The following is a 13,363-nucleotide window of genomic DNA, read 5'->3' on the forward strand; positions in this document are numbered from 1 at the left end:
CTTATTAAACACTGGCCTTTAGGGTGCTCTCAGCTTTTATGGGGCTAATAAGATTTTTGACTTACATGGGAGGGAAGAGGCAAACAGAGCCTTTATGAACCTGGCAGCCTTGTTGGGGCTCCTGCTCCTCTCGGTGATGAAAAGCTGAGGCAGCCTCCAGGCAAACCACGACAGAGAGAGCTCCTGTGGATGGCTCTTCATGGAATATCCAGGTTTAATTACCTGTCTGATATCAAGCTGTGAGGGCAGGGAGAATTGCCCTGGCTGAGCTTTATGGTCTCTTCCCTCCCTCTGGCCAAAAGTGGGACCTTCCCTTCCTCTCCTGAGACCATCACCACTGCCCCAAACCTGCCCAAACCCCCTTGGTGAGCAGCACCAGCAGCATTGCCCAGGTGTTTGGGTCCAGTTGGGAACTGGTTTTACCATCACAGCCTTTATGGGTGATAAAGTTGGGGTGTTGGTAGACAGTGGGAGTTTGGGACAGAATCTGAGCAAGAAGGAAGGGAGATGTTGAGTATAAACAGGCATAAACTTCATTATTTTCTAGAAATTATTTATTTAAAATTTAAAACCATATTACTTCATACAGCAAACTGTGCACTTTGATATATCACAGTGTCTTAAAAAGGAAAATAATCAGAATTTTTTCTTTTTTTTTTTTATTTTTTGGAAATTGTATTTACATCAGCCTAGAATGATCAGCAAGTAACACAGTTACTATGAAACCAAAATTGTTACAAAATGTTTACAAAAAACTATATTCATAGAAATTCTGCATGTCCACAAAGGAAAATCCCCTGAATGTCACGGAGACTATTTTTTCCTTTTTTTTCCCACTCTTTTTCTGTTTATTTTTTTTTCTTTTCTTTTTTTTCTTTTTTTTTTGAGAAACATGTCAAAGTAAGGTACAGAGCAGAGGGCTCATGATGCCAATGGGAATAACCCGTGCCCTGCCAGCCCCGAGCACTCTGGGGACTGTTGCACCCCACGGTCACTGGGTGGACATGGGTGAAGCCACCAGGAGCCACGATGTCCCTTTGCTGTGACCTTCCTGGAGAGCCTCTGTGCTGGCACCCAGCCCAGTCCTGCTGCCAGCACCGAGGTGGAGCAGTGGGTGCCCAGAGCTGGTTGCCCTTTGCATCTTCCATCTCTCTGTGGGTCTGTGCCCTCGACACCAGACCTGACACGTGCTGTTGGTGACTCCAAACAGAAAATCCACCCCAGGGCAGCTGCTGGCTGTCCCTGCTCTGTCTCAAGGGAGAGTTGGAGGGAAAAAGCAAGTGATAAGGGGACGGTGAGCCGAGGTGACAACAGTTTAGATACAGTTTAATAACCCAAACCTTCTTTTTCTGTATTTCCTCCTCAGTTTTCCAGTCCCTCTGCCAAGTGAAGAAAGGAACAGCGTTGGAAGTCAGATGATTTCAGACTGAGCTGTCGCCAGTCCCAGCCAGGTCACGGACATGCTCACAAAAGGCTTTGAGGCTTTGCCATGGGGTCTGTCCCTTCCCAAACCTCCCAAGACGTGGCTGTGAGGCACTGGGCTGGCTGCTCCTCCTCTGGCATCAGCACACATGGCTTTGGGCTCCCCCAGGAGCACTCGGGGAGGCTCCAGGAGCTCTCCTGGCTGAGCTGCCCCCGGTCCCGCGGGAAGGCTGGGGCTGACATCGTGCACATCCCTCGGGTCACAGTGAGCGGGGCCAGGGGGAAGGGTCTGCACCAGCCTGCGGCCCCAGCAGCTCCTCTGCGTTTTTTGGGCGCTGCAGAACATTCCCTTGTTGGATGTCAAGCGGATCAACACCAAGCCATGACGTAGAGGCAGGAATTTGGCTGCAGTTCCTGGCTGATTTAGGGGTGTGGGGATGGAAGGAAAAGGTTCATCTGCAGGGTTTGGTCTGGCTGGCAGTACACCAGCAATTCCAGATGCTCACCTATTACATTTGTGAGTAAAATCAAATCAGGATGGTGTCAATAAATAAATGGGGTTTGTGGTATTAGCAATATTTATTTATTTTTTTAAAAATCTGCCAAGAAGCAAAACGAATGCTGATTTCTGTGGTATTTTACTCTCTGGACATTTAAAGCCAGTTTCAGGCTTTGTTTGCATCTCTGCTTTTTTAGAAGTCTGCAAGGAAAACAAAATCTACTGCTCTGACAAGCCTAAGGATTTCCAAAGGAATACAGAAAGCATGTAATTAGCTTTGGGAAGCTGCCCCACACTTCAGTTTGTCCTCTGCTCAAGGTATTTGTGCAGCAAACTTGTAAGAATCTGATGCCCATTGCACTGGCAACTTTTATCCCTAATTTTTCATGGTTTTTGTGAAAAAGGTGAAAATAAATGTAAATTCTTTGCATATCTTCACTTGAGTCAAAGTATGACAAATCACCTGGTTTTGCTTGGGGTCACTCTGTTGTTTCTTTACATCATGGCAAAAGCAAAATAAGGACAAACTGTGTTCCATAATGGGGTGGGGGAGCAGCTCTTCCCCCTTGAGCTAATCTGCTAATTCTGCTCAGCTGGAGACAACGGAGAGGAAGAGGTGGGGAAAAAATCCAAAATCAGCTACAGTCAGGTGTGTTCCTTTGGGCAAGGATAAACTTTCCAGAATGGCTGTGCAGCTCAGGAGGGCTGTGGTGGCCTCAGCACCAGCTGTACCCTTGGCCCAGAGCTGGGTGCAGGGCTCGGGCACTGCTCCATCCCTGCCCTTCCTGCCCTCCACACAGGTGGGGTCCTGCAGGGTCACTGTCCCTCTTACCCCTGCAGGGGAAGGGTGTTGCTGTTTTCTACACCACCAGTGGTTAAACCAGAGCTTTTAAGCACCTTTGCATCACATGTGTGACATTCTGGGTTATGGAGGGCAGAGGAATTTCCATTTGTTTAATTTTGTGAATAATTCCAGTGGCTGCCTGGCAGGGGTGGAGCTGAGGGATGTAACTCGAGTGTTACCTTAGGTCAGCAGAGGGGTCTTTGGTAATTCTGCCTAAATTCATCTGCAGGACCAACCTTCTGGGTTAAACAACCTGAAAATAAGAAGATAATTCATGGAAGATTTCCTAAAAGCATTTTAGTGTGTGTTTGCTTAAATCCCATGGAGAGGCTGCCTGGAGGGATGAGAGTTCGTGGTCAGAGCAGGAGAGATCCCAGGCTTGGCTCTGCTTCTCCCAGGTCAGCCCTGGCTGAGATTCATCTTTCAGGTCCTTGATGCCATGGAGAGCACTCAGTCCCAAAGCAGGCCCACAGTCCCCTCCCAGCGTGGAGCTGCAGTTCAGCACTGCTGAATTTCATGGAAATCGCTACTTTTGGCTCTTGGAAGCAGCTCTGCTCCTGCCGCTGCTGGAGCCTGTGGACGTGGTTGCTTCCCATGCTTCTCTGCAGGAGAGACTGAGCTTTGCAGGAAGAGCAGAGACGGAGCTGAGGACCTGGAGATCACGGTGTCACCCTGGGCTGGAGCTTGGCACGGGGGGTGTGGGTGCTGTCACTCAGAGGTGCAGAAGGTCCTGTGCATGCCACGCTGTGCCCTCCCTGGCCCGGAGCTTGGGTACATTTCAGGCTCACCTTCCCCTTCCCAGTCAGCTGCCCTGGATCTGCTGAGGAATGAGTGTCACCTTCTGCCACCAGGCTCCCACGTGGCTGTCCCGCTCCGGGTGGCTGCGGCCAGCACAGCCGCGAGGTGAGGGCCACCGCGAGCTGCTCCGGGGCAAGCACAGCCTCCACCGTCCTGGGGCTTCCCAGATGCCTCTCCCATTCCTGGACAGTGTATCCAAAATGTGCTGTGTGTGTCGGTGTGGATCAGGTGCTCACACCTCACCGAGTGTTCCTGTTTATTGCCGTGCTGATGGAGCCACACTCGGGGCTCCTCCTCACCCGCTCGGGGTTGGCTCGATTCTGCTTCACCTCCGTGCGTTTGCAGTGTGTAAACATCAGACTCCTGGGTGGTGGTTGGACTCCATGAGGCCTGGAGGATCGAAGCATTAAAAAAAAAGGAATGAAAAGTAACAAAACAAACGCAAAAAGCCCCAAGACCCACGTTACTGTCCGTGCTTGCAAGTTCTGGCTCCTCTGCGGTGATGGATGCAGCTGGGTTGCGAAGGCCTTGTTCTTGAAATGAACAAACCAGGCTTTTTTTTTTTCTTTTTCTTTTTTTTTTCTCTTGTTTTTTTTTAATCCATTCTTCCCTAGTTAAGTGTGCATCCAGCCGTGTCTGCCGCAACTCCTTCCCTCCCACGCCCCCCCCTCTGCCATTCCCTAGGGAAACACAGGTGCCAGTCCGGTGTTGCAGGTCATGTTGTCCTTGCCGGGCAGCCGTCGGTCGTTGAAGGTGTGCATGTTGATCACGGCGTCCGTCTTCACCATCACGGGGGGCTGGGGCTTGTGCTTGACCCGGCGCTGGCAGGTGAGCGACAGCCGGATCTCGTCGGCCATGGCGCTGCAGAAGGAGCGCTGGGGACAGCGGGGATGAGGCCTTAGCATGTTAGCTCTTATATTTTTCAGATATTTGTAATCCTGCAATTTGTTAGTGTGCAGCTGTAAAGCTCCGTAGCCTCTCAGCCACTGTTCTCCCATTTTATTCAGGTAAAACGATTCCTCTCTAGGGCTGGGAATCAAGGGCACCTCACTGCCTCAGGCCCCAAAAATGATAAACAAAAGTGAGTTGAGGGGAGCAAACCTGGAGTAAATGACTTAATTACCTGAATCCCTTAATTACCAGGGATTAACCCCTGATATGTAAATGGACCAAACTTTTATCTGTCTGAAAAACTCGTGACCATGGTCCATATTTGGTGTGGCCCCTCAGAGGCTTTTGACTGCCCAAGGTGTACCTACTGAAGGCCTTCAATAAATACCCACTTTATTCTCCTGATCTTGCCTAGCCTGTGTTCTAGGGAGCCACTCCAAGGCATCAGGCACAAAACACCCCGTTGCTGCTGCAGTGTTCTGCTCCCCCGGGGGAGCAGCGGGGCTGGAAGGGCTCAGCAGAGGGTGAGGATGAGGTTTGGGGCTGTTCAGGCATTGGCTGTGCTCCGGGGGTTTTTTTGGGTACCTGGCTGAGCCCTCTCCCTTGGCAAGGACTGTGCCTGTGACATGCTCAATCCTGCACAAAGGCAGAGCTGGAGGTGGCTGTCTGGTGCTGTGTGATCCCTGCAGGGCGCTCGGAGGGTCTGACCCTCCTGCCACTGGGCAGCTTTCCTTTCTCTGTCCAGCCCACCATGAGGGCAGCTCGCTTTGATTTCTGGTCATGCACACAAGCGCACGTTCCACTTACTGCCCCGGGACACCCAGGGCAGGGGAAGGACATAAGAGCAGTTCTGCTGTTTCCTGAGCACTGGTCAGCAGTGATGGGCTGTGTCTGTGAGTGTGGCAGAGTTGTGAGACAGCGTGAGGCTTCCTGGTGAGCCCTGACTTGTTCCTCTTTGAATGGGATGGGGGAGAAGGCATGGATAGTCACACCTGGAACGTGCAAGGTGATTGCAAGAGGATGTAACAGCTGAGAAAGGCCCTTCCTAGGGACTTCTGTCTATATTTTAATGATTTATTTGTCAGCTTGCTCTAAACCACCCTACCAATGTGTCCTGCTCTGACTGCTGCAGCAGCAGATGACCCTGATCAGAGCAGACGTGACTTTCCCCCGAGTGGAGGCCGTCAGAGGGACAGCCCAGTGAGCCTCTGGGGATGGCATTTTAGGGTGCCAGGCTGGATCCTTCTGCCCCCTCCCTGCCTGTCCCTGGGTCAGCGTGCAAAGCCCTCTGGGCTGGGCTAAGGGGAGGCAGAGAATCGGGGGAATCGGTCGGTACCTGCTCGCGCTCGGCCGTTTTGCGCAGCTTGTAGATGAACTCCACCATGGCCACGAAGACAGAGAGCACCAGGCCTGCTGCCAGGACAATGAAGATCCCTCCGATGTTCTGGATGCCCAGAGCACTGGCCTCCTTGTTCTCATCCTCAGGGCAGCCATTCCCCCGCCACCACTTCTCCTTCATGACGTGGAGCTTGTCCTCCTCCTGGAGCTGCAGGATGGCGATGGTGATCTTGTCCCTGTACGGTGATCCTGGGGGTGGGGACACCGTTATACACAGAGGGAAGGTGGGACAAAAATCCCACCAAGCAGGGAAGGTGTCTGTGTTAAGCAGCGCAGTTCAGACCTCTCTTCAATGGGCAGACTGTGCTATTTGGAAATTTGCTGCTGGGGGTGGATTATTAATCACCTGTGTTGTGTTTGTGGTGAGCCCTCCTCGGGGTACCTGCAGAGCTGCCACTTACCCATGGGTGTCCCGATGCCGTAGCCTTTGGTGTCGATGAGCCCCCCGATCTGGGTGAGGTTGCAGTTCCTCTGGGTGATGTACTCGATGGTGGTGGACTCCATCAGCAGCGCGTAGTCGGCCGTCAGCGTTCGCTGGATCCCCTCCTCGTTGTTCTTCACCAGGGCTGTGGGCTTGCTGCTCATGAACGCCCACATTTTTTCAAATGTGGAGATTTTGGATTTCTGGAAAAACAATACCCCGCCCCAGCCCCAAAATAAGAATGAATTCTCCATTTGGCGAAAGCTGGTATCTTTTCAGTAAATAATAATAGTTGAGAACAGATCCACAGTGGAGCAGCCATGAATTTGACTTTGTCTTTAATGCCCTCACTGCCCAGCATTGTTTGGGTTTATGTTGCCTTAAAAAGAGACAGGGGTTGCAGCAAACCTTGCTGTGCTTGTGCTCCAGGTCCTGAGGTGGAACAGAACCTGCCCAAAGCCCTGCAGGCCCCCTCGACTCCCAGATCATTGTAAAATCTGCTTAAATGTGTTCACTTCCTAACATTTGTTTACCCTGTAATGCTTCTGCATGCAGAGAGAACAGAGAGTTTTGGAGGACGTGGTTTTCTCTACACACACTCTGATATTTTTGTCTTTCCTCAAGCATGGCAAGGAAACGAGTCTCCTTTGAGATATGTGCAACTGCCAAACAGATTTAACGTACCCACGTAAACAGAAGCACAGAGATATTCAAGAAGATTGTCTTACGGCTAAAAATAAACATGGATATTCTTTCACTATCAGCAGACATTCTGTTGCAAAGGAAGGAATATGTTTTCTAGCTTGCTATTCATGTGAATGTGGTTTTTTTTCCTCCTAGAAAATGTGTTGAGTGAGAAGAAATATGGTTATTTTACGTCTTGCCATAACATTTGAAAAGTACCATTTATCTACGAGCACCTTCTGAGCTGTCTCTGTCAGTCATCACAAAAGTCACAGAATCTCAGAATCCCAGAATGGTTTGGGCTGGGAAAGTCCTTAAAGCTCATCCTGTTCCCCCTCCTGCCTTGGGCAGGGCCACCTTCCACTAGACCAGACTGCTGGTCAGAACTGGCTTTAGTTTAGGAAGATTCCCCAGACTGGCAGAGCAGTGTCCTCTTGCCCCTTTGCTGGTCCCAGTGCTCCTGTGGGTAAGTGCTTCTCCCTCAGACCAGCCCTGGGACAACACTTGGATATTCAGGTTTGTGTTCCCACTGCTGCCAGCTCCTTTATGCAACATTCTTCTTTCCTGCCCCATTTCTTGTTTTTCCTAGATCTGTTTTTGCCTTCTTATTTCATAAGAGGCAGCTTAGGCAGGCAAACCTCTTCTGCTCCTCTGTGAGCCTGGAGCTGGCTGATAAGTCAGAGGGCAGATAAGTCCCTGTGCTGTGTCTGGAACCAGGGTGGCCTCTCAGCAGCTGCTGCACGAGGAGTTGCTGCTGCAGAGCTGTGATTTCAGCCATCCTTTATCTCTCCACAGGTCTCTGTCCTTCCATGAGAAAGCAGGAGATGGAGCCCAAGCCCAGCCCAACTGCTGCTGCCACAGCTCCCCATCATTCTTTCAGTGTCACCCAAAATGTGCCAGCGTAGGTTCTTCTGATAAAACCCTAATAAATAATGGTGAGGTAGCTGAAAGTCCCTTGTAATGCTTCATTTTCCAAATGCTTTGCCCATCCACCTCCTTTATTCCAGCATGTTTAGCAAAAGTTAAACAAAAGCTCATCACCCCAAAGCTGGGTAGTGCAGTGCTGTTCAAACAAAGGCTGTTCCTCTGCCTTTAACCCTGTGGGCCCCTTCTCCTGACTGAAATACCCAGGGATTCATTTCTTCTCCATTAAATCTCGTGCTCGTTATAATCCACTTGATGAATGCTCAGCAGTGGATGTGCTGGAGCAAACTTCATTCAAGAGGCAGGATAATCTCCCTCGCTTGAAAATCTGGACCAGTGCCTGTAAGGTAGATTTGTGGCATCTATCAAACCTCAAAGAGCAGCAAGAAATGTAGCCTCCAAAAGGATTATTAAATATCTGTACATTACAATGGGTAATTGAAATGAATCGTGTGCTCGGCTGGCTGATAAGGACTTGTTTAACATTTATATAGTTCACATCAGAGGCCTCTGGGTTCCTTCACTCTCCCTCTCTCTTCTTCTCTTTCTGCATTTAATGCTCCTTGAGTGTTGACACAGAGCTTTTAACATCAGTGTTCTCCCAGTTTAGAGCACAGAGAAAAATAAACTGGCAAAAAATCAATAGGCTGCATTTAGTGAAGCAAATGGGACTTGCATGAGGCACTGGAGCTCTTCAGGCAACTGAAATTACACGAGACAGGGCTCCCTGGAAGAGAAAAACCACTTTTCTCTTCTTCTCTTAAATCAGTGCTCCAGCTTGAAAGGACTTAATTGTGTTTGGGGTGCCAGGAAGAGCCCAGATTTGTCAGTTCTGGCTGTGCTGCTTTGAGCCCAGCTTGGCCCTGCCAGGGGTGGGGCACTCCTGCAGCTGGGGCACACCTGGGAAGGGCTGGAAGGAAGGATGGAGCTGCTGTCCCTGCTCACTGGTGCCTGATGAGAGCTGGGACAGAGATCTGGGCTCAGGGCTGAGACCCAGCAGGGCAGAGGAGCCGAGGGTCCCTCCAGGAGGGAGGGCAGGACATTGGTGCTGCCAGGGCAGCTCACACCCAGCCCTGGTCAGGGCAGTCTCAGGCTCTAAAACCTGATGAGAAAACTGCTTTTCCAAGGGAAAATTCCCCAGCTGTAATTCCCAGCACAACTCTCACAGGTTGATGGTTTGCTGCAAACCCAGAAGCAGCTGTGAGAGCGATTTTGGTCATCAATCCCAAATCACAGGAGCAGCGAGGGCAGGAGTGTCCCTGCTCCAGCTCACACACAGTTAAGCCACAGAACATGTTTTGTAGTTGAAGGAAAAGTTCATTTCTCCCCTTCCTCCTCTCAAATACCGTGGCCACACTGCAAATATGTTGCTTATTGATGGGAATTTGGATTTTGTCAGCCAGGACTGCACCACAGAAATAAGCAAAATCATCTTAGTAGTAATTTAGTAATAAAGAATGCCTGATATTTTGTTTATTTTGCTGATGGTTTTTCCTGTGTTCTTTATTTGCATGTACGTTTTATTTTGCTTCACCGCTTATTTTACCATAGTTTAATTTTAAAAATTAGGGTTAGTTACTGGTCTGATCCGGTATTTGCTGTGCTGTGGCTGGCTGCTCATTTCTTCTCAAGCGATTCACCATTTACTTTTATGGGCTTCTTAAAAGAAGCATATCTCAGTTGGTTGTGGGTGAAGGGACCCTCCTGTGCCCCCACATCCTCTGGAGGATCCCCAGGTCCCCCTCAGTGACAACTTTGCTGCCAAAGGTAGATGAGGAGGAGCTGCTTGGGTGCTCTGAAGCATCAAGATAAATGGTCTGACACTGGCTCCTTCCTGGCAGAGAAGTTCCTGTGTCAGGAGCCCCGAGATGTTGGGGATGATGGAGATATTGCTAATTATCATGGGCTGCTGCTGCAGCCGTGGCTCACACGGCGGGGTCGAGTCTCACTCCTGCTCACACGAGTGCAGCTTCTCCTTGATTTATTCAGGATAAATAACACCAGAATCTTGTCTGCTGTGCTCTGCATCTTAATCAGCCCGTGTTAGTGCTAAATGAGATGTGTGTGTGAAAGCAGAGTGCCAGCCCCTCCGAAGGCAGCGACGCCGAGAACGCCTCCGAGTTCATTCTTCAGAGCCACAGCTCAGAAGCCACCTTTAATAAGCAGTTCTGCAGGGCCAGTCACCCAAATCAATTAATGGAATCGTTTAGAGGAGCCCCTGCGAGGCATCTTGCCAAGACATATACGCTTTTTTATCAGCCAAATTGGCAAGAAAGGAACTTTCAGGCTTAAGATTTTCAATTCCAGCCTGTATGAAAAAATAAATTGATTTCCACCAACTGAAGATACTTAGTCTTGAGGATTTAACATTTCTGTATGAGTATCTGTGTACACACATACACACACTCACATCCAGACTCCAAACTGCACTTGAGACCTGGCCTTCCATTCAGAGAGGCAGCATTCTCTGCAGGATGGGAAGGATTTATGACTTATAATCAACTCTAGATGCTGTTCCTAAATTAATTGATCAGTGTTTATTCCTGTAACTCAATCTGCATTGCCAGGGAGTAAACAGCTTCTCAAAAGTTCTTTTTATGAAGTCAGAACGTGCCAGTATGGTTGGTGAAGCTCTCTCTTCTTCCCTCTCTTGGTTTGCTTGGCTGCACGGGGCCAAATTTTATGGGAGCAGCATCCCTCACTGTGGGGCTGTCCCAGAGGGGTCTTGGTTCCATTGGGACCTTCTGCAGTGTCCCTGGGGAGCTCTGCACAAGCTCTCAGGCTGAGCACAGCTCAGTGCTTTGGGATCCATCTCATGGAGCAGCATGCCAGGTGTCCACCTTTCTCTTCCTCCCGTTGTCCTTCCTCCCCAGGATCTGGGTGCTGCTCTGCTCCTGGATCCTGGGGGATCCAGCATGGGCAGGGTGGGCCCTGACAGAGGGGCTGCAGGGCCTGGGGGTGCCCAGGGTCGGTGTGTGCAGCTTGCAGCTGATTTAACAGGGGGAAAGGAAGGAAGGAGTGAGACCCTGCTGTGAGGGGAATGACTGCGGGGAACAGCCACACAAAGAGCCAGGCAGCAATTTGGGCCAAGTACGGCTAAATACAGTAAATATATAGATAATCCACGGGGCAGGTGAGATCCTCATGGTGTGCTGCCTCTTGTCCCAGCAGGGGCAGTGTGTTCAGAGCTGCTGGGTGCTCAGGCTCTGGATCTGCTGCAGGAGCCCTGGCTGGTGGGGGCTGTCTCTGCTGGAGCCCCCTGGAGCAGGGCAGAGCAAGGCAGGGAAGCCAGGTGCTGTTCTTCCATCCCAGGGAGGGTGGATCCTCAGGAGCTCTGTGCTGAGACAGGTGTCCCCATGGAGGTGGCACTGACAGAGCAGCTGAACCAAACCCACCACAGGAATTACCCAGCTGAGAACAAAGACCTTGTTGGAGCTGGGACAAATCCTGCCTCTCCCAAGTCCCTCTGTGCAGGAAGGACAAGTGAGCAGAGCTTCCCACGTGGGAGCTCCCACTGCTCCAGTAATGGAAATGCTTGTCAGAAGGGACATTCCTGAGAATTCATCTCCATACAGCAGTGATAATAAAAAGGAAAAGGAAAATACTCTGCATCAATAAACCATGCCAAGGCCGTTAGAAGCCTGAAGTACGGTTCTGATGGATAATGATATGAAGCAATAAATATACTGTGTCCTGATGATTGTTAAAAGAGACAGTCCTTTTATTCCCATATAAAACTCATACTGGAAAGGGCAGTTAAAGCACACAGTTACAGCCTGCCTTTCCCTGCTGGCTGTTCCAGGGTTTTATGGCTTTGGAAAACACCACCACACGTCTGCCTGTGCCACGGACAGAACTGCATGGGGCAGCTCCATGGCAGGAGGCAAATTGGGCATTCCCAGAGTCACTAAAGATCAAACCACCCCCGTGTGGTTCTTTATCAACCTCTGCTGCTGCCTGTCAGAGTCAGGACACAGATCCAGCGAGGACAGTGGCTTCTCAGCCACATCAGAGCCAAGAGAAGTTGCATGGGAGCAATGCTCCCTCTGTTATTAAAATCCAGCATATTGCCTTCCTTTAATGAGTCTTGCCAATTAAACTGCTGAGGCCTCATCAAGCTGCCATCACCCTGTGCCTGCTCAAATCTTGCAGCACCAGGCACAAAGTGCTTGGTAAAGCCTGAACTGTGCTGGTCACATGTATTTCCTCCTGCTTTAGGGTGGTGGAGGGGGAAGGAGCCAGAGGTGTTGGGGAGCCAGCTCCCATTCCTGAGCCAAAGCCTGGGATCTTCCTTTGGGCCTCTTTCCTTGCCAGGGTGATAATTCCTTAATCACCCTTCATTTCTATCCCTTTATTCTCTCTCTCTTTTCAAACTGGGTTTTTACAGGCCAGCAGTGGTTTTAAAGGTCATTTTACATCTCTCAGTTTCTTTCTATTTTTGAGGCTATGGTGGAATCTGACTGACTTCTGAATTTAATTATGCTTTAAATAGACAAAATTAATGCAATTGGATTGTGATGCACTGGTACTGTTACCTTGCCCTGGATCTCAGAGGTTAATAAAACTGGATTACATTGATATGAATACCTGAAGGACAAGAAAGATATTTCAGCTGCAAAAAATACAATCAGGGAGGGCACTTGGCAACATCTGTCCAGCTGTGGGCTTCATTTGGGCTCTCCTCTGTCCCTGAAGGCTGGCTGGGTCAGCCTGGGGCTCCATGGGGCTGAGCTGCCAGAAGCAAGGAAGAAACGGGATGGCTCAGATGTGGAAATTGGGAAGGTGCTTTAAGGAATGTAAAATTTTTCTGCAGGGCTTTAATACAAGCTTCACTTTGGCATCTGCTACGTTTTAGGGTGTCTGAGCCAATATTGGGTAGAGCCTGCAAAAGTGTAAAATCAGTTTAATTTTGTACCTGTGACTTCAGTTAACAACAGGGAGGGGGATTTAGCCTTGGTGGGACTCAGGTGAGTGAAAATCTCAGTCTGGGCAAGATGTGAGACAGAAAGAAGCTGCAAGAAGGAGCAGCACGGGTGGCTTGAGAGGATTTCTGTCTTTGGATCTTTGTCCTGGCTCCCGTTGGCATCTCTGCCTGGAAGGTAGAAAGCCTCTGCCGGGTCTCACCTTGAAGAAGGTCATGGTAGCTCCATCCTTCACTGCTCCATACTCTATTTTTGTCTGCTTTGCCAAGTCATCTGCCGAGTCAATGGGGGACTCCATCCTCTCCACGGTCAGGAAGGCCGCGAGGTTGGCCGTGTAGGACGAGATGATAATTAGGGTGAAGAACCACCATATGCCACCAATGATCCGTGTGGACAGGGCTTTGGGCATCAGCTCCGAGCCTGGGGGGGACAGGGGGAGGAGGGCAGAGGAAATAGAGGGAAAGAACCCATTTCATGTGTCCATACATATATTTTATATACATATATATATATGTGTGCGATCAGGTTTCACTGTCAAAACTGTTACAGCCATGCAATTA

The 13,363-nt window shown here is 49.9% G+C and overlaps 1 protein-coding gene across 1 annotated transcript in view; it reads right to left on the reverse strand.

The window, feature by feature from the left end:
• Positions 1–536: 536 nt before the first annotated feature.
• The window catches only part of GRIK3 (glutamate ionotropic receptor kainate type subunit 3), a 118,312-nt gene continuing 105,485 nt past the window's right edge, over positions 537–13,363 (reverse strand). Inside the window, exons 13-16 of the mRNA XM_041417571.1 lie at positions 13,006–13,223; positions 6,254–6,476; positions 5,791–6,041; positions 537–4,438 (exon numbers count right to left, since the gene is read on the reverse strand). Of these exons, the coding sequence (XP_041273505.1) occupies positions 4,244–4,438; positions 5,791–6,041; positions 6,254–6,476; positions 13,006–13,223 (887 nt within the window). The 3' untranslated portion in view covers positions 537–4,243. The remainder of the gene's footprint in view (positions 4,439–5,790; positions 6,042–6,253; positions 6,477–13,005; positions 13,224–13,363) is intronic.

Source organism: Onychostruthus taczanowskii, unplaced genomic scaffold, assembly GCF_017590055.1.
Source record: "Onychostruthus taczanowskii isolate IOZ18803 unplaced genomic scaffold, ASM1759005v1 scaffold56, whole genome shotgun sequence".
In the NCBI taxonomy this organism is placed as follows: Eukaryota; Metazoa; Chordata; class Aves; order Passeriformes; family Passeridae; genus Onychostruthus; species Onychostruthus taczanowskii.